The sequence below is a fragment of the Raphanus sativus genome, chromosome 9 (genome assembly GCF_000801105.2).
Source record: "Raphanus sativus cultivar WK10039 chromosome 9, ASM80110v3, whole genome shotgun sequence".
NCBI classification, from domain to species: Eukaryota; Viridiplantae; Streptophyta; class Magnoliopsida; order Brassicales; family Brassicaceae; genus Raphanus; species Raphanus sativus.
Window position 1 is genome coordinate 29,436,717 of NC_079519.1, and position 20,337 is coordinate 29,457,053.

At 31.3% G+C, this 20,337-nt stretch overlaps 3 protein-coding genes across 4 annotated transcripts in view; all 3 read left to right on the forward strand.

The window, feature by feature from the left end:
• The first annotated feature begins 12,455 nt into the window (after nucleotides 1-12,455).
• LOC130499863 (probable serine/threonine-protein kinase PBL15) lies at nucleotides 12,456-14,983 on the forward strand. Its single transcript, XM_056994307.1, has 5 exons — nucleotides 12,456-12,968; nucleotides 13,450-13,585; nucleotides 13,719-13,855; nucleotides 13,940-14,063; nucleotides 14,287-14,983. Exons 1-5 carry the CDS (start codon nucleotides 12,525-12,527, stop codon nucleotides 14,718-14,720), a joined length of 1,275 nt encoding a protein of 424 aa, XP_056850287.1. The 5' UTR covers nucleotides 12,456-12,524; the 3' UTR covers nucleotides 14,721-14,983.
• A 2,324-nt stretch (nucleotides 14,984-17,307) lies between these two features.
• On the forward strand, nucleotides 17,308-19,296 carry LOC108824285 (transcription factor bHLH79). Its single transcript, XM_018597679.2, has 6 exons — nucleotides 17,308-17,739; nucleotides 18,208-18,411; nucleotides 18,499-18,564; nucleotides 18,658-18,726; nucleotides 18,796-18,873; nucleotides 18,969-19,296. The coding sequence occupies exons 1-6, from the start codon at nucleotides 17,425-17,427 to the stop codon at nucleotides 19,092-19,094; spliced, it is 858 nt and encodes a 285-aa protein (XP_018453181.1). The 5' UTR covers nucleotides 17,308-17,424; the 3' UTR covers nucleotides 19,095-19,296.
• Nucleotides 19,297-19,622: 326 nt separating this feature from the next.
• The window catches only part of LOC108823461 (transportin MOS14), a 7,522-nt gene continuing 6,807 nt past the window's right edge, over nucleotides 19,623-20,337 (forward strand). For both annotated transcript variants that reach the window (XM_018596675.2, XM_056993581.1), the window contains exons 1-2: nucleotides 19,623-19,872; nucleotides 20,250-20,327. In XM_018596675.2, the coding sequence (XP_018452177.1) occupies nucleotides 19,750-19,872; nucleotides 20,250-20,327 (201 nt within the window). In that variant the 5' untranslated portion in view covers nucleotides 19,623-19,749. The remainder of the gene's footprint in view (nucleotides 19,873-20,249; nucleotides 20,328-20,337) is intronic.

A 20,337-nucleotide genomic window follows, 5' to 3' on the forward strand; every position in this document is an offset into this window, starting at 1 on the left:
AGCACACTATGGGTACAACCAGGGTATGCTTTGTCGATGGATCTTGGAAGGACCAAGATGTATTTACTGGACAGGGGTGGTATTGCCGAAAGATAGATTCAGAGGACAAGATGATGGGGGCAATGAATCTCCGACGTAGCCTATCTCCTTTACACGCAGAATGTGAAGCGCTGATATGGGCAATGGAGTGCATGAAGACCCTGCAGTTCTCAGAGGTGGTGTTTGCTACGGATTGTTCACAATTGGTGAAGATGGTGTCCTCACCCGATGAATGGCCAGCATTTACTACACATATGGAGGAATTTCAACGAAGTAAGATTTTCTTCCCTAATTTCAAGATCAGACATATTCCAAGGGCGCAAAACACAATGGCGGACAAGCTTGCTCATGGGGCAAGGAGTTCACCATCAGCTATGTTATATGTCGATTCGATTCCTCCGGGTTGGCTCTCTGAACCGGTAGAATCACGGTAGAGTAATTCATTGTTGTCAAAAAAAAAAAAAAAAAAAAAAAGACTACTGATTAATTAAACTATAGTAATATCAATACTATTAAAACAGAATGCCCTTTTTTGAGGTGCCCTTCTTTTTTAAAAGTATTTACAGATCTTTGCCACTGCATTATTTAAAACATATGATTTTTATTAAAATCCTAAACAAATCTTTTTAATTATAACAAAATCTATTTAATCTAACAATATTTAATTTAAACTTTTTAAATAATCAATCGAAATAGATACTCATATTTTAACTAATCCTTAATTTTAGGATAGATTTGTTTGTTACATTATTTTCATCTATTTTGAAAACTTAAAAATACTTTTAGCATCTGAAATTAATTTATAATTACAAAATACGTGAAAAATATTTTCAATTTTTTAATTATTTATATGTGTTGCACTTATCATTTAAATTACTACATAAATGTGAATTTTTAATTTGAAACAAAAAAGTACAAATAACTTATTTGATAAATAAATTTGTAAACTCCAAACATACTATTTAACAGCTACTCATAATACTGATACATATTATAAAATCATAGTAATAATTATTCTCTAAATCATTATGACATTAATTTGCTAAATATATGCGCTTAGAAATTATAATTTTACATAATTTTAAATAGTTTTAAAAATCAATATTTAAAATATCTAAATTAAATTAAATTTCCAAAATCAATCTACAATTAATAAGTACAATTTTTCAGTTATTATTTACAGGTTTTTCGTTAAACATGTAAAATATTTATCGAGTACAAACAGGTCTTACAAATACATTTTTCATTTCTATTGTGATCTAAAAACGAGTAAATAATTTTATCAGAAAAATCAATACTGTTAAAACATAAGGGATCTTTTTAAAACCATCTTGAAGTTTTGAAGTATTTATAACTCCATGCCATTGATATATTTTTAATATACTTTTTATTTAAATCAAAACTAAATATATTTAAACTTAACTAAATCTACTTAATCTAACAATAGAATCTCATACTTAAACTAGCCCTTAATTTTAGCACGAAATTGTTTATTGTATATTGTTTTTTTCTATTTTTAAACATAAAAATATTCAATATATTTTTAATATAGGAAATTAAATTATTATTATTAGAAAATGTGAAAATATTAATATCTTAAAATATTTATGTATTGCAGTTATCATTTAAAATGGCCACATAAATGTTAATTCTTATGTTATCTGATTCATATTTGGTTTTATAATTAACCTTTCAATATATAATATAACATTAGCTTTATTTGTTTTTTTTTTACAAGAAACGACCAAAATTAAAATTGAGATCAATATATATGATTTAGGAATTTTTTTTTTAAAAATCAGTTAATTTAATACGGTCACAATTTAAATCATTGTATATTTATTTAATAAAAATAAAATATTTAAATATTTAGGATTTATCAACCATACATCAACATAGCTTATATCTCAGACCAAAAATTTAGGATTTATCAACCATACATTAATTTATTAAATATTTTGCATAGACATTAAATTTATAAATTAACAAAGCACATAATGTTAAAATATAGTTTAACATTGTTTAAGTGGACTTTTTATAGAAACAAATATTAATATAAACTCATTAAGTTTAACAACTTTTAAATAGGTTTTCGGTTAAAAATATTTATTAAATGTGATTCTACTTAAAGTTAGTGAAGACCATATTATATATATATATATATATAAGATTATTTTTCGAACATTTTTCAAAAAATTTGTTCGGCTTTCAGTGCGGGTTGAATTTGATATTGGTTTTTAGATTTAACACGTTATGAACCATTCGATTATATAGGTCACGTCTAATAGAGTATCAAACTTGATTTTCGGGTCAATTACGAGTCAGGTTTTCTAGATACAAGTATTCTTGATTAATTATATTAGTTAACTATGAAAAAATATAATATGTTGTATACTTTAGAAAAAAAATTAAATTAACTTCTGAAATGCATATGACACAAATGTATAGTTATGCAACTTGACATATTTAATATAGTTATCAAAAATTATATTTAACTAATACTAAAACACAAATATGATTATAAAAAACATCACAAATATAAAACTAAAATTTTCAAAAAAATTAAAACAGAAAGTACCCGTCCTTTGATAGGACGGGTCAAAATCTAGTAGTCAATTATAAATAAACTACATAATATGTTGATTATATCTATAAATATTCCGGTTGAAGGCGCGGTTGAGTAGGGGTTTTTATTCTGGGATGTTTCATTTCTTTCTGTTTACGTGTCTCAAAGTTATTCTGCTATTAGTTTACAAAAAAAAAAAGAAGAAGTTATTCTGCCATTCTGCATGGTTTCTGTCTTTGTCCGGCAAAGGGTTCAGATGCCCACTGCATTGCTTGCTCTCTGGCCTGATTTTGGTTCAGTGCGAGAATTCCATCTGTTTTTAGGCCAATGAGACAAATTGCTCTTATCAGTCGAACGATTGTTTTTAGTTTACAGGGAGAATATTAGCTCTCTGTTTGTTCCGAAATTATTCTTTGTTTGTATTGTGTATTCTCTTTTGTGTGTGCTTGCGCCACTATGTTTAGTTTTTCAACCCTGCTTATGTACATCTCATCTTGTATTTCATTTAGTTTATTAATATAAACTTGTATAACAAAAAACTAGTGAGTTTGCTTGGCATATCGTGTAATAATATTACTAATTTAAGATCCGCGATTGTGCAGTATATACAAATTATTTTACGTACTTTTACTTATTTTAGGTTTGTTTATATAGTACAAAAATAACAAAATAATAAATATATATATATTAATAATGATAGTTGACAAACCATCAAAGTAGTCAAATTGACACACTCGCATGAATCAAAGTAGTCAATTTTGTTTGTTTATTTAAAATCATTTTATGTTAAGTAAATCTAAAACAATCGTTTTATACAGTATATAATTAAATTTAAATGATATTAACACAAATATATAATATATTTTAATACGAATATTGACTAACAAGTATTTTCCATTCATATGGTATTATAATCATTCATATTCTTTTATAACAAAAATTTTACTTACTGATAACAAATTTTTCAATGTGAGGTTTTAATAGTTTTTAAAATTTGTAATCGTTCTTAAAAATTTATTGTAAATTTTGAAATTAAAATATTAAGTTTTCAATTCTTTTTCAGTGCAAATTTTAAAATTAAATTATTTATGTATTTTATATGGTGTATATATATATATATATATCTCTTATTATAAATATCTATTAAATGAAATTCTTTACTCATATGGGCGTATAATAATTTGTATTTTTATAATAAAAAATTTAAACCATTAATAATAATTTTTAATGTTGGACTTTTAACAACTTTAATAATTTATACTGTTTAAAAAAATATAACATATACGAAAAAACTAAATTTTAATATATTTTGAATTTATTTTAATATTATTTTTTTAAATGATGAAGGTACACAATTTATTATCAAAACATATATATATTAATCACATTATGTAATTATGTAATTTTATTTATGAAAAGAACAAAAATATCAATTTTACACTATTAATTAATTTTGTGAATAATTTAAGAGAAATATAACATAGGTTTACACGTGTCATAGCTAAAAATTATAATGATCCTCAAATAATATATAAGAGATATGACTTGACTGGTAAAACTGATGATAAAATAGTAGCAATATACTTATACAATCACTATAACTGCATAATCTGTGTAGTCTTATATATATATATATATATATATATATATATATATATATATATTTATAAGGTGATTGGTAGAATACTAAATGATTTTTATATAAAATTATCATAAAAATTTATTATATGGTATATAATTTATTTAAATATAAATAATATAGATATATTTTTTTTAGAATATATCAATATATATTATTCTATGTTTCTGTAATTAAAAATAGTGAATCATATATAATTATATAAGTTAAATTATATTTTAAATGTGAAATATTAATATATTAAAAACTTCAATATATTATGATTGCAAAATTTATTTTGGATACACATATAATTTTTATACTATTAAATAAAATATATTAGTTATACGTAATTATTTTTTAAAAAAATTTATATATTTTATATGCAAATTTTATACCAAAAGCATTGAACAAAGAGTATTTGGAAACCATTAGCATCATGTAGATCTTTTTAATTTTTTTTAATAAAACTGGTTGATTAGATAAAAAGGATCATAATGCTTAACTAATCGAGATCTTGGTGATAAAGATAGAGCATAAATGAGGAAAACATTTTAAACCAAATTAGTTTCTACCTGAAAATTCGAATCTCTCATTTCAACTATCGATCAATTAGAATCAATTCGTAATATATTTTGACAATTATGCCATGCTCCAAAAGAACCAATGATATATATGTTGTAAAGTGAATATAAAAGGTAAAAGAAAACATTATGGGCATAATTTTAGTCGTTCAAAGGACGAAATTTCGTCTTTTTTTTGTTGGCTTTATGTGAAAACAAGTTCTTAGTGTCTTCAGTTATAAGCTTTGTTTGATTGAAACCTAAAAGCGTTATTCCTTTGTTTCTGTACAAAATAATAGATCACTTTGATTCTAATTTTGCTAAGCTTTTGAGAATCATAAAGATACTCAAGAATATTCTTTCCAAAACAAATCTCCAAAGTAGTCTTTGATTTTCTTTCCAAAACTTATAAGAATATTTAAAATCTTTGTGAATGTGTAAAGATGTGTAAAGTGATTTTTTTGCCTCAAACAATGACAAAACTAGACCGCGTGATTGTGGTCGGGTGGTAAGGAGACGGACCTGGGACACTAACATGTTTCAGGAACGATCCACCTGCTGCGTGAAATTAAGTCACAATTATCTTGATCACCTAATACGGATATGGATACATGCTTTAGAGCCCATTTGGATACCCGGAGAGAGGGTCTATCCGTGGGTTGCACCTCTCCTTGATGATTAGTTTGGGCTTCTCCATAGGTTTGGGATACACACACGTTAATAAAAAAAAACAATGACAAAACTATAAATATTAGGTATAAAGTTGGTTAGTGGCAATTTTGTAATATGTAGGACTTTTGGACTTGAACCAGTCTTGAATTTAAGTTGGCATGTCTACTCGTGCGAGTGTCGAGCGACAATAAAGTATCGATCAACACTTCTTCTTAATCTCGACTTTGATTTCTGATTTCTTGAACAATTACGAGTTTCCTCATCCTTAAACTGTAAAACCCTCTATAATCTTCACATTTGTCTCTTTTTTAACATACATATTCACATTTGTCTAAAACATGTATGAATCTGAAAATACTCTAAAACAGATTCCATACACATATAATGAATCTTAAAAAGTAGTATATCACGTAACCACCAACCTGAAAAATGGATCGAAGATCACGACGCAGGACCTTGGCAGAAAGACTCATAGAAAACGGGAAATGAGAGAGAAAGTGAACAAAAGATGACTAGCTGGTCAGAAAACCAACCATTTCCATAGTCAGCCACCGCCAGCGCTCCTTTCAAGACCGTCATGGCCCTGAACATAGCGAGCTTACTCATCAGCCACTGTCAATTCAAGCAACCTAAAAATCTTCACCGCTACGAACCACCACATAAACAACCCTAAAAATTCTCACCAGTAAAAACCACGACACGACTCACCGCCTTCCCCCAACACCACCTGAAAGCATTACAAAACCAGACATGCGATCAACAGACAGAAGCAGAGGCACCAAACACTTGAGGAAGTACACCGGACCATGTCCTTAATATATTCAGACATGCACAAAATGGAGATATCAACTACCACGGTAACTAAGCTGAAAAGTATTGGTGGTCTTAGATCTGCTACATAAACTTGTTGAAGACGAATCTTCTCACCAAATACGAAAGAACCGGCCAAAATAAGAGAGAGAGAGAGAGAGCGGTCCCATCATGATTCGGCGGTGAAAACACCGTGACTGGAGGGCCGAAACGTTAAGAAAAAATGATGGTTTGTTAGTAAGAAGAGAGAGGGAAGGGGATGAAGCTTCTATGTGGGAAATACATTGGGTGTGACTGGTAGTTGTTGTAGGTGCTGTCCACAACCCCCATATATTTCTACATCACCAAATTCAGCAATCAAGTTTTAATAATTTTTCAAAAATTACAGCTATTGAAATAACCTACGACTGTATAAGTGTTTTGTAGAGCTAAATATTCACAGCAATTTTTTAGACTTTCCATAAAATTTTACAGCAATAAAATCTAAAGTCACAACAAAAAAATACAGATTATTTTCTACTGCAAAATTTTTAAAGTTACAGCCAATACCAATCAGATCCATTATCTTATTATATTATAAAAGAAAAATTTCCAAAATAAAATTTATCACAAAATAACATCTAACGATATAAATTCTCAAAATAATACTCATTAACAAGAGAGAGAAAATTTAAATTACTCTAAGCACTCCTTAACCCCAATCTATTCTCATTTCCTAAATATTAAACTAAACCCTAATCCAAATATAATATATATTTCTTATTTATCTTTAATATATTATTTTTTGGAAAAAGGATTTTTTATTGTGTGCTAATTTTATCATAAAAAGATGATTTAGTGATATTGGAGGATAATTATTAGGCAAGGTTTTATTGTAAGTCCTCTCCTAAATTTCCTACATCATCATAAGTCACACATCTCTAGAGCTTTGAGGAGAAAGAAGAACAGCCTGTGCCTTACTGATAGATACAGATGCATTACTTGAAGATGACGCTACCTTTTTCTACAAAGTTATTGTTACATTTTTCAGCAATAGCATGCAAAAATGGAGATGATTCAATTTATGTGAACATACCTGCAGGGCCTCCAGCCCTATGAAACAGTGGTCTTGACGACCCCCGTCCGCCCCAAATAATATAATTTTTTTGTTGAAGTTCTTAAAAAATGTTTATAGTCTCCAAATTTAGTCTAAGATTGTGAAACATACTACAACTGACAATAGAGCCTCAAACACCAGCCTAGAGCCTCTACTCTTATTGCATTAGTTTTAGCAGAATTAGTCTTCACTTTAGGAGATGGATCGATTTTATAACGAGAGAGAGGCTCTGCTTTTGTTTCTTCATTGGCTGCTTATAAAGAGATAGTTAAATTCTTGGAATCTTGACAGTTTTGATCAATTTTATTGTATGTGGAAAACATGTGATATTTTGTTGCAATCTTGGAATTAACTCTTAATGTAGAGAAACTGCAAGATTCAAGAAAACACAAGGAACGTAATGATACAATCAGGTTTTATCTATAAAAGTAAACTGCAAGTGCACATTCAATATTATTTCATGGATCAAATCCATAAACACCAAGGCTACACTACAAATTCTTAAGAAAAGAGTTAAACTAAGGCGAAAGGGAGATTTTGTCTGTTTTCGAATGCAAGAATATAACATATAGATTTAAAAGATATAAACTCAAGGATTAAAAGCGCCAGATCTTGAAAAATCTCAAGAAACTCATATTAAGATTTTTTTTGGAACACGACTCATATTAAAATATATGATTGTTTGACAGAGAATTTATTAAAAACTGTTATAAAACTAAAATCTCTTAATTAGACTAATATACTTTCGTAGTACTTAACTTTTATGTATTAGAATCCTAAAGACTAATTTTTGTTCAATTTTAGATTCGAAACATGCAATGAAAACAAAATTTGATAGCTTCACGAAATCCACTGAACATCGATTTTCATTGGTTAAGAATTTTTTTTCATTCGAGATTCTTTCAGGCATTTTAATCAAACGGTTTCGGTGCACTAATACCTAAGATCAGAAACTAAGTGATCAATCTAATTTGAGCATTAAGGATACTCTAGATGAAGAAACCGATAGATTACTCTCCATTCTAACAAATCACAATCTAATATACATGAATTCCCTTACAAACTAAAACCTAACTAATAAACTACTCAGACGTAGCAGAAGAAATACAGAGAGATAGTGAATAACGCATAATGGAATTAGAAATCAAAAACATGGTTCAAAAATCTTCTTGGAACGTATAAATTTTATATCCTCAAATCTCTAAAACCAATATATAAGTCTAATAAAAAACAAGTGTGGCTTAAAAAACGGCTGAAAATAGTAGATATATGTATAACTTTTGTGTTGGTCGAAATTTCAGTTAAACCGAATCATAATAAAAAAAACCAGGTTTTTCTTTTTTTACTCGTATTGAACTGTCAGACTGACCAATTTTTAGTAAAATGCGTATATTTTTTAAAGCCTAAACGACCGTTTAAACGCCCGAAAAAGACGGCCATGAGAAAAAAGAAAATTCTAAAAAGATGCGACAGATAAATAAGAGAGGAGAGAGCTGGGCCGTTTTTGTTCTGTAGGTCAATTGGCTGCCTTGCGAGTGTCCGCATATAAGGGTTGGTGGTTTTCTTTGACGTTTTTTCAAGTAGCGTTTCAAAGTCTTTTGTCCTTATATCTTAGTTTTAGTGGTGGTTTCTGGTCATGCAAGTTTCACATGGATAGCAGCTGCTAGAGTTGGTGTAGATTTAATCTCTCGTTTGTTTATGATGTTACTGGTTCTATTATGGCTTGGTGATATTCCTTTCAGGGTTGGGACTACTCAAGACATTTGTTTTTTTAGGTCAGCTTCATTGATATCGAATTCTTTTGGAAATGTGGAAGGAATAGACTTGTGGACATATATGGATTTTAGGTTCTATTTATGTCTTTATTTTATTTTGTTTGGTTTATATTTTTTGTCTTTGTTTTTTTATCGACACTATGTATCTCAATTTTCTTCGAATTAAAAAAAATAAGAGAGGAGAGAAAAAGTTGGAATTTGCTTTGGCCCCAAACTATTTTTTGTTTTTGTTTTTGTTTTTTGCCTCCATATTTGCAAGGACTCCCCTGACCGCACGATCGCATGATCAAACTCTAGTTTTCATTTAAAATATTTTTTTTATCACTTCTAGTTTTCATTTAAATAAGATGGAACGGAATAGCCGAAGTGGAGCAGGATGAAGCGTAGTGGAAATGTTAAAGAGAGTACTTTATCATTTGCAAGAAATTATTTAACAGACATTATCCATTTTCAGGAATTATCCATTTTTGCAGACATCAGCCACTATCTCACATTACCTGCTCCTTTGATTTTTCACAGGAAAGAAATATCAGAAAACAATTAAGAAGTAAATACAAGTTAAAAGAAAATAATCTGTCAAGGAACTTCCTTGTAAAACAATATAAACCCAGCGCCACAATCATATATATGGTTTTCTTAATTTCGAATATCTTGTACAGCGTTATAAAACATTAATCTATCTTATTAAAACAGAAACATTACAACTTCTTCTAGGTGGATTTTAAAAATGGACCTCTTATATTTAAATTAAACATCATCCCTTATTTATAATACAACGGTTTCCACATATTATTACATGTAGATTTAATACATACCATTATTACATGTCGATTTATATACTAAGAATATAATACGTACCATTGCTCTGGAACTAAATCTTACAATTATACATAATTCATCTGTTTGTCCATATTGCAATTATATATAATATATAATATAATATATAGATACCATTCCTATGAAATACGTACCATTCATCTGTTTGTCCATATTGAAATTATATATATATATATATAGTAAAAATATTAAGATACATATGAATCGTCACATACATAGAAATTAGATACTAATATATCTGATCAACTCAAATGTGCAACCATAATCTCTGCCATGATCATATACAAATTAGACATAGTATTTGTAATAAAACCATCATGCTCATACTCATCCAACTTCTTAAGATTGGTCCACATTGGAATTGTATATAATTCATCTATTTGTCCATATTGTAATTATATATAATTCATTTTAAGATTGGTCCATATTGTTCCTTTAAAAAATTGAATCTCTCAATTCTAAAATATACACTAAATAATCTTTTATAGCAAAACCACTTCTCCAAATTGATTTAACATGCCTACAATATCATATTTAATAATATCGCAAGTTTTAAAAATTGGTTATAGAAAATATTTTTCTCCAAGTTTATTCTATCAAACCTAAAATCTAGGAAACAATAAAATCGATGTTCTTAGTATTTACTATGGTTAATGTATTTGATTATCGGATATTCCTTTCCTTTAAAAATACAGTCAATATTCTTTTATAGAAAAACCCTTCTTCAAGTTGTTTAAATAATCAGTTATGGAAAATTCCTTTCTCCAAGTATATTTTATCCAAGCGAAAATCTAGGAATCGATCAAATTGTGATATTTTTATTTATTATGGTTGATTTAATTGAATGTGAAATATTCTTTTTCACCATATGACATTCACAAAAACTCTCAAATAAACACAATGTCGAAACCTAGCACTTTAGTTATGATAGATGGTGTGAAACCTTTAAGAAACAATTGAAAAATTCGAGTTAAAGTTCTTCATTGTTGGAAACAAAACACTGGTTTTGGAGGCGACACGTTGGAGTGCATCCTCGCAGATGAATCTGTACTTGCATTTGTTTCAGTTTTTATAAGTTTTTTTCTATTCTATTGGTTTATAAATCTGTTACTTTTTCTGTTTTATATGGTGTAAAGACTGCAGCAGCATGCCAAAAGAATCACATTAGTACACATTGTTTATTTAAACACATTTAAACACATTTTTATTTCTCAAAATTTAAAATTAATACACATAGCAATCATGTATAACATTAGTACGAACAAAGATAAAAAAAAATTAACACCCGCTCGGTCGAGCGGGTCATGATCTAGTAATTATATAAAATGAATTACACCTCTGGAACATATATTCATCTTCTCATTTATATCATTTACCTCATTCAAATAATATAATTAAGAAACTGGTATATAGTAGAATCAAAGTTATCTAATAATGTATTTTGTGTATATATTTTAAACTTATATCCAATGTTTTGAAAATCAAATCAGACATTGACTAGGTGTTGTAGCATGATCAATGGTCGAATTGGTCCAACTGATTAAATCGATTTAAAAATTTAATCTAATTTTAAATTAAATAACTATTCATGTATGTATAACTATAAAATTATTTTTATAAAATTTCATATCACTTTCATAATCTAAAAATGATACGAAAATAAAATAAAAATTTTAAAAGTAATAAAAATATAATAAAAACTGATTTATTTAGGTAAATATTAAAATAATATGATTTATTCAAAAGATCTTTTGCATTTTTTAACTTTTAACTTGAATTTGAAAAAAAACTAGGTTTTAATATCAAATCGAATTACCAATTTTAACGAATTTGATCGTTTTCGATTGAACTTGCCAGTTTAACTTATATCCAATTTTAGCACAATCCAAACTTAGTTAGATAAGAGTCATGGTCGGGTTGTCCGATATTCAAAACACCGGTTATACCATAGTGTAAGTTTTTCTAGTCAAATGTGACTCACACGTACGTATCTCAACAATAAATTAAAAGAGATACATCATGAAGCAAAACCCAAAGTTTGAGTAGAGTAGTTAGGGCAGTTAAAGAAAGAACGCCCCTACTCTTTCCTATCAATCTTTGATTTATTATCTTGTCCTTTACTGAAAACTAGATAACAAAACCGCTCTAAATTTTAACAAAAACATTTTAAATACATATAATTATTTTACTAATTTTATTTTTGCGTCAATCAACAGATAATTTGCAATCTTTTTTGTATTATGTTTAACCAACTACGCTACTAAACTTTTAATTTTGCAATTTTCAAACCCATTATTGAATTAGCACATTTACGGAAATAGATATATTTATTATATAACTATTTACACTTGACGATTATTGGACCTCCTAATTTAATGGTTTCGATAAGTGGTTCTACTATAGAACTATTTACACTATTATATTTGTTATATATACTCATAGTCCCCATTTCATATGTATAAATAAGACCCAACCCACCCATCATTGTTTTGACTCCTACTACTTAAAAACCGAAATCACAAAACATTTACTTAAACTATCTTTCTCGATGAGAGACTCCGCAACAACAACATCTACTAAATCCTCACCGTTGTGGAAACCATTTGCCTCAAACTGTTGCTCCGTCGATGACCAAACTGTCTTTGCCAATCTAAGCCGTTGCCGACCTTCGAGATCAGAGTTCTCCAAGAATCATCTTGGACCGCTTCCTTCTTTCCGACGGCTCTCCTTTGCTGATCTAAGTCGTTCTTCATCAGCTAGGATCAATGAAGATCTGGCACAGACTCTTGGAGCCGATTTGGTGGATTTTCAGATGTGTGAACTCAAGATGATCACTCAGTGTTTCTCTGGGAACTATCTTCTCGGAGAAGGTGGATTTGGTAAAGTTTATAAAGGTTACATCGATGAGAACCTTCGACAAAGCCTCAAGGCTCAGCCTGTTGCTGTCAAGCTGTTAGATATTGAAGGGCTTCAAGGACATCGTGAATGGCTTGTAAGAACGTATACCAATATTGCATGTCTGATTAATTATTGAGTGGTTCACTTTGTTACTCTTCTCTTATTAGCGTTTAGCTAATTTCTAAACATGACATGAAATTACACAGTTAAAAAACTTTCACAGGAGTAATTTACAAATTCTGAAAAAACACTTCTCTTGATTTTTGTATTTTGTAAGTCAAAAGATACCGTTGGACCCACGTCTTCACCTTTAGTGCTTTAGGGTATGAAGCTATATATGAAATATATGTTTGTTTGTATTATGGATTAAGTAGGCATATGATCTTGACATTTAAAATTTTTGGTGTCACGGAAACGTATAAGAATCTTTTCTGTTGACAGAATATATAATAGTTGGTGAGACCACTTTGATATACTCTATGCAATTATACGTATTCACATAGTTCCTTAACTTATTGCTCTAAGATTAGTACAATTACATCTGACATAAACTAACATGAATATTTCATATGCAGTCTGAGGTCATACTTCTTGGACAACTAAAGCACCCAAATCTAGTCAAACTTATCGGTTACTGCTGCGAGGAGGAAGAACGAGTCCTCATTTACGAATTCATGCCACGTGGTAGCTTGGAAAACCACCTCTTCAAACGTATAAACATTTTCGAACATTCTCGTAGTCAATGTCTCTTTTTATATTTGTAGTTTTAGTATTATCAAATTCTATTTAATTATAAAACATTTCTCACCAAAACAAAGATGTGATTATATACTAATATGAACAGGGATTTCAATATCGCTACCGTGGGTGACGCGATTGAAAATCGCTGTTGCCGCTGCCAAGGGTTTGGCGTTTTTGCATGATTTAGAGAGTCCAATAATCTACCGCGATTTCAAAACTTCTAATATACTACTCGATTCGGTATTTCAGCTATTATTTTATTTTAGCTCTCTCTGTATATATATTTCACCAAAAATATCAGTTTTATGTAATTTTCTTAATCAGGATTTTACGGCGAAGCTATCAGATTTTGGTCTGGCTACTATGGGACCAGAAGGATCCAAATCTCATGTCACAACTCGAGTCATGGGCACTTATGGTTATGCTGCTCCTGAATATGTCTCAACAGGTGACATATTTTTTGCTCAAATATTGTCTAAGCACATTTTCAGAAAAAATACTATTGTTTAAGCATATTATTAAAATAGATTAAAATCATTGACAGTCTTAAACAGAGCATGAACATATGAATAAATCAAAAAAGATCCTGAACGTGTCAAAATTTGAACGAGTGGGCATTCAATTTCTTGGAATGTTTCATTTGATAAATTTTGGAATGCATGGATTCTCAGGTCATTTAACGACAAAGAGTGACGTGTACAGTTACGGAGTCGTGTTACTCGAGCTCCTAACGGGAAGAAGAGCCACAGATAAGTCACGGCCAAAAAACCAGCAAAACATCATCGACTGGGCAAAGCCCTACCTAACGAGCAGCCGTCGTCTACGATGCGTTATGGACCAGAGGCTCGCCGGTCATTACTCGGTCAAGGCGGCTAAGGATACAGCTCTTCTCGCCTTACAATGTGTGAGCCCTAACCCTAAAGACCGGCCCAAGATGCCCGCCGTTGTGGAGGCTTTAGAGAGTCTCATGCATCATAAAGACATGGCGGTTTCGTCCGGTCACTGGCCACCATCTCCGAGATCTCAAGGCGACAAAATCTCGCTGAAGGTTAGAGGGGATAATCGAAGTGGTCGAAAATCAGCTCCGGGTTCACTAAGAAAGTGAAATAAGGGACTAATGAAATTCAATAAACACGTGATTGTCTCGTTTGTGTGTGTGCGCATATAATATGGAGTACGCCGGCTTATACATATTTATAAGTGTGACATAGTAGTATGAACAAAACGAATTGTAAAACATTAGAGTTTGAGTCGCTATTTCAATTATATTTAGTCTATATAATACACGCGTTAAATGGCTAACTGTTGACATTTTTGCTCTTGTTCTTAGGCTTGGCCTCTCCACACTTCTCGTACTGCCAGCCTCATTTCCTCTCTCTGTTTTTGTACTCTGTTTTACGCTCACTCTCGTGCTCTATTTCTTACTTGTGTTTTATCTTAACACAAGCTTGCTCTCTCTCTCTTTACTCTCTCTTTACGTTTGTTGTTATTCTTGTAGAGAGAGAAGAGAGTACACTTTGAATATCTACATTTTATCTTCTCCAAATCTTTTTTCTTATTAGACTTGGATACCTTGCAACATTACACACATACATATTTATAGTAGACTTGTTCTACTAGTACACACATACTTCAGCAACTACAACTTCAACCTTAACTCTACTAACAACTCTTACTCCAACTGAGACCACTCGACCGATCTCATCCACTTGAAAATTCGCGTAAAAATTCCTAATTCGACTTGATAAGCCGGCCGGCCGATAGGCGAAAGAGAATCAACTAGCTCTGATTTGAATAGGCCCAACTCTTTTACTAACTCTTATCAGGCTAGACCTTTTCCAACACTTCACCTTGTTGGCTTTAACCAAAAACTAATTACCTATTTTTTCTTGACTAAGTTTGTTGTGACTCTAGTCAAACTCTTCTTTAGCTCCATTCTTCTCCCTTGTCGTTGACTCACATTGTCAACGTTTCTTTTGCTTCTTCTTCTCTTCCTTGGGTGGTAAGCTATCTCTTGCTTCCACTTCTTCATTCTTCTTCTTTGTAGCTTCTTCTAAACTACCCTTCTTTGTTCTTCTTCTTTATTCTTCTTTTGTAATATCTAATCAAAGGTTCAATCTCAACACTAACACATTTGCTTTTTATTATTAAATTTATCTAGTTTCATTTCCCCAATTATTAGTTAATTAGTTAAACAAGTGACGCTTCTCCTTGAATGACAAGTGATAACCCCTAATGCAGCTTTGATTGCAGAACATTTCTGATGCAATGAAAGCAACCGGTTCTAAAAGGAACCACAACAGAACCGATGAGTGAATTTTCAGCCTTTTCTCTTGTTTCTTCAGACCCAGAGATATAGAAAGCTATTACCGGAGCCAGATTTCCAAAAACTCTGGAAATTAGTTCTACTACTATTATTGTAGTTTAAACAGTCGTGCTAATATGACTAATATTACTCTAGTTAAACTAGTAGTTCTAGTTATTCCACTCATTTTCAAAGAAAATATGACACAACTCAAGTGTAAAAAATACACCACAAGTCTTGAACCTACAAAAATTTTGGAACACAAAATAACAATCGAGTTGAACAAAACATAGTGGTTCAATCACAAGTCGAAACACCAACCATCAATGTTTGTTCATTTTCTTCAACCTCGTGATGGATTATGTATCATCTTTTGCAGTACACTCTTTTAAATTCTCTTCTACATCAAAACTCTCTGGCTCCACGGCTGTTTTCTTCTTCGGTTTCGAGAGCCAAAAAGATAAAGATGTAATTTTAGGAAAATAATACAGCTAAAACAATTAATACAACTATTTTTTTTTACGACAATTAATACAACTATTAAAGCACATATTTCCATATTAAAGTCTCGATGGATCTGCAGTCTGGTTTTGGACACACCAGCTTCGAAAGTGCCGTTCAAATTTGTCAGCCACTATTGTCCATTGGAGTAGGCAGCTCTGCTTCTTTGTATAAACTTTTCAACTATACAACTAGTACAATTATATAACTAGTACAATAGCACAACTAGTAATAACTAATAAATTAATTTAAAATATTTTAAAAGTTAAATAGATCTGAGCCGAGTTTTGGGTATATGAGTTTGAATCAAAAATTTATCCAAGTCAACAAAAACAATTGTTGGATAAGTTCATACATACTTTTTTTCTTGGTATAATCTGTTAAAATAAATCAATTTGGACCTAAATCTAATATTCACTATTATCTTGGCACACTTATTATCAAACCCATCTTTATTTGGAAAAAAAATGTTTAGCTCTTTTATTTGTTTTTCATGAAATATACAATCCAATTAAAGAGATCGTGAATATTGTACAACAAAATATTGTTGTTTTGGTTCTAAGATATTATTCATTATAAATTACTAATAACTAATTTGTCATCACATGTAAATAAAAATGTAGGATACAGATATATTAAATAAAAAAAAACTCTCTTTAACTGTATTCTGTTACTCCAATGAATATCCAATTCGATAAAAATACATAAACAAACGACTTATGCAATTTATGCATAATGAACAGGTTGAAGAACGAAGGACCAAGGAATTCCGATTGGATCTACAATCTCTAAATGGAAAACGTAATGGGCTTTTATGATAAAGGCCCATATTAATCAATCACACAAAATAGATTCAGACAACAAAACTGAACCTCACTTCCTACTTCTTCTTCTTCTTCTCTCTCTCCAACTCTATAAACTACACTTCCTTCCTCACTTCTCGGATCCTGGTTCTGTCTGAATCTGAGGTCAACCTTTTTTTTTTTTGAAAAAATCGTTGGAGATGGACCCTCCGCTAGTGAACGATTCATCCTTCTCCCCAGCGAATCCATCATCTTACACTCTCTCCGAGATTTGGCCATTCCCCGTAAACGACGCCGTTCGCTCCGGTCTCCGTTTAGCTGTCAATTCCACTCCCTCTGATAAAGACGTCTCCACGGCTGCTGCTGCTGCTGCTGCTGCTGCGGCGGCGGGGGAGGAATCAACGGTCACGGACTTAACTGCAGGAGGCTGGGGAGGGAGAAAGGGTCGAGCTTTGAACTCGGAGGAGGACGAATCTTCCAAGATGGTTTCTTTAAGCAGCAGCGGTAATGAAGTGGTGAGATTTTGTTCGGTTCTGTGAATGGTTTTGTTGTTAGTGTTGATCTGATCGAATCTGTAACCCAAAGTTTGAATCTTTTGATCCATAAAGTCTAAACTAGTCAAAAAGCACAGTGTTTTGATTTAGAGATCAGTGATTAGTTTAATTGGTTTAGATGTCTTGTTCGTTGACTTTTTTTTGAATGAGTTGGATTTAGCGATTGAGAGTTTCATTTAGTGTTTCTTAGATCGAGAGTAATTTGAATCTGTAACCAAAGTTTGAATCTTTTGATCCACACAAAAGCTAAACTAGTCAAAGCATAGTCTTTGAGTTAGGGATCAATGATTAGTTTATAGGTTATTAGATGTCTTGTCCGTTGACTGTTTTTGACTGAATTGGATTGAGCTTGAGAGACTCTCATTATCATAGATGAAGTGTTTTGATTTAGGATCTTAATCCATTCTATCTGTTTTGCTATTGTAATAGAAAGACTCTGGGGAAAAGAAAAGGAAACTTTGTGGATCTGAAAATGGGAATGGTGACGGTTCAATGAGACCTGAAGGCGAAACGAGTTCAGGTGGTGGAAGCAAAGCAACTGAACAGAAGAACAAACCTGAGCCACCAAAGGACTATATCCATGTCAGAGCAAGAAGAGGACAAGCTACTGACCGGCATAGTCTAGCTGAGCGAGCAAGTTCTTCTGCTTAGATCATATTGTTCAGTCCTCAAAAAACTGTTTACTTTTTTTTTAACAATCAGAATTGGTACTTTTGACAGGCTAGGAGAGAAAAGATCAGTGAGAAGATGACAGCTCTTCAAGATATAATCCCAGGTTGTAATAAGGTAACTTGTTCCTCTCTCTCTCTCTCTCTCTTGCTCATGATGTTGTGTTATACAACCTCTAGACTTTGGACATTATATTTGCGTTTGGTTCAGATAATAGGAAAAGCCCTTGTGCTAGATGAGATTATCAACTATATTCAATCATTGCAGCGGCAAGTTGAGGTAAAAAAAAACGTTACTTCCTCTCTATTACAAATGTTTGTAATATTGACAGTTTCTATGTATATACAGTTTCTGTCAATGAAGCTAGAAGTGGTTAACTCTGGTCCAAGCACTGGTCCAACAATAGGAGTTTTTCCCACAGGAGATGTAAGTAGTCCATTATTCATCAGCTTCTTGATTTGATTAAACTAGTTATAAAAAACCTATAAGCTCTCTCTTGGTGTTGTTGTTGTCATTTACAGCTGGGGACTTTACCGATTGACCTCCATCGAAATATATATGAGCAACAAGAAGGCAACGAGTCCCGGGGATCACACCCAGAGTGGCTCCATATGCAGGTTGATGGGAGCTTTAACCGAACCACATGAAAAAGAAAAAAAATCTCTTCTTTGTAGGCAGTAAAGGATGAATGAAATCTTTCAATATGTGTGTCTGTTAAAAAGTCACCTTGTATTGTTATATCAGAGAGATGATTTAACACTTTATAAAAAAAAAAAAGACAACATTGTTGTATTCTTGTCTGTTATGACTTGTAACAAATGATTCAGTGACACAAAGAGATCTCATATCTTTTCCCTTGTACAATCTTTATTACAGTATGTTATTATCATGAATCAATGATATGTTTTCTTTTTTCGTTTTTAGTGAAAACCAAAGTAACCGATTACCAAATCACACCGAAAATCAATTTAGGAAAAAAACTTACAGAATTGAACCAAATTTCTAACTAAACATTTTGGTACGGTTCGGTTCGGTTCAAAATTCCAGTCTATCATGAACCAATGTTATTGCAAAAAAAAAAAAAGAGTTGACTTAAAAGTCAAAGTAATTCTATCCAACGGCTGAGATTCTATCTTCTTCATACTTCCAGATCAAAGTCGGAAACTTTCGATCTCTCTCTCTCTTTCTCTCCGTCTTTCTCTCTTCCTACTCAAGTTGAGGGGGCGCCAAAAAGAAACCCTTTTGACGAAAGAGGCAAACTTTATTCAATTGGGCGAAATTTTGCAGTTGGGGGCAATCTCTATGGAGCATGAGAAGGCGGTGAAAGAAGCCCTAAACGCGCTGTATCATCATCCAGACGATACAGTGCGCGTGCAAGCTGATCGCTGGCTTCAGAACTTCCAAGGAACTCTCGATGCTTGGCAGGCCAGTTTTTGTTTTTTAGATTCTTTCTTAGTTCGATTGTTCTGAGTTTTTTAATCATTCGATTTAGACCACAAAGTTTCATCCTTTTTATCAATTCTGTTTCTTCGATTTGCTTTGTCGTAACAGGAAGCTACAAGTTTAATTTTAGTTTTGTCTGAATACAGTTTAGTTCAGTTGTTTCGCATTAGTTCAGTGTCTCGCATTATTGTGTAGAAGTATGAAACAGATCTATCTTGTTAGAGAAACGACTTTGCTAAGTCTTATCAGTTTTTTCTTTCTTTCTAATAGCCTTTTTTTGACCAATGATTGTTGATTTTGAGCTCTGGAAGGTGTCTGACTCTTTTATGTTGTGTGTTATATATATATATATATACTAGGTTGCGGATAATTTACTTCATGATTCTTCCAGCAATTTGGAAACTTTGATTTTCTGTTCTCAGACCCTTAGGAGCAAGGTATATCATT

What these genes read in the sequence shown, in the direction of transcription:
- LOC130499863 (XM_056994307.1), top strand. Translation starts at nt 12,525, where the DNA reads ATGAGAGACTCCGCAACAACAACATCTACTAAATCCTCACCGTTGTGG. An exon ending in AAGGACATCGTGAATGGCTT is followed by an intron (nt 12,969 to 13,449) that starts GTAAGAACGTAT and finishes TTTCATATGCAG; the next exon opens with TCTGAGGTCATACTTCTTGG. An exon ending in GGAAAACCACCTCTTCAAAC is followed by an intron (nt 13,586 to 13,718) that starts GTATAAACATTT and finishes TAATATGAACAG; the next exon opens with GGATTTCAATATCGCTACCG.
- LOC108824285 (XM_018597679.2), top strand. Translation starts at nt 17,425, where the DNA reads ATGGACCCTCCGCTAGTGAACGATTCATCCTTCTCCCCAGCGAATCCA. An exon ending in CATTGCAGCGGCAAGTTGAG is followed by an intron (nt 18,727 to 18,795) that starts GTAAAAAAAAAC and finishes ATGTATATACAG; the next exon opens with TTTCTGTCAATGAAGCTAGA. An exon ending in GAGTTTTTCCCACAGGAGAT is followed by an intron (nt 18,874 to 18,968) that starts GTAAGTAGTCCA and finishes TGTCATTTACAG; the next exon opens with CTGGGGACTTTACCGATTGA.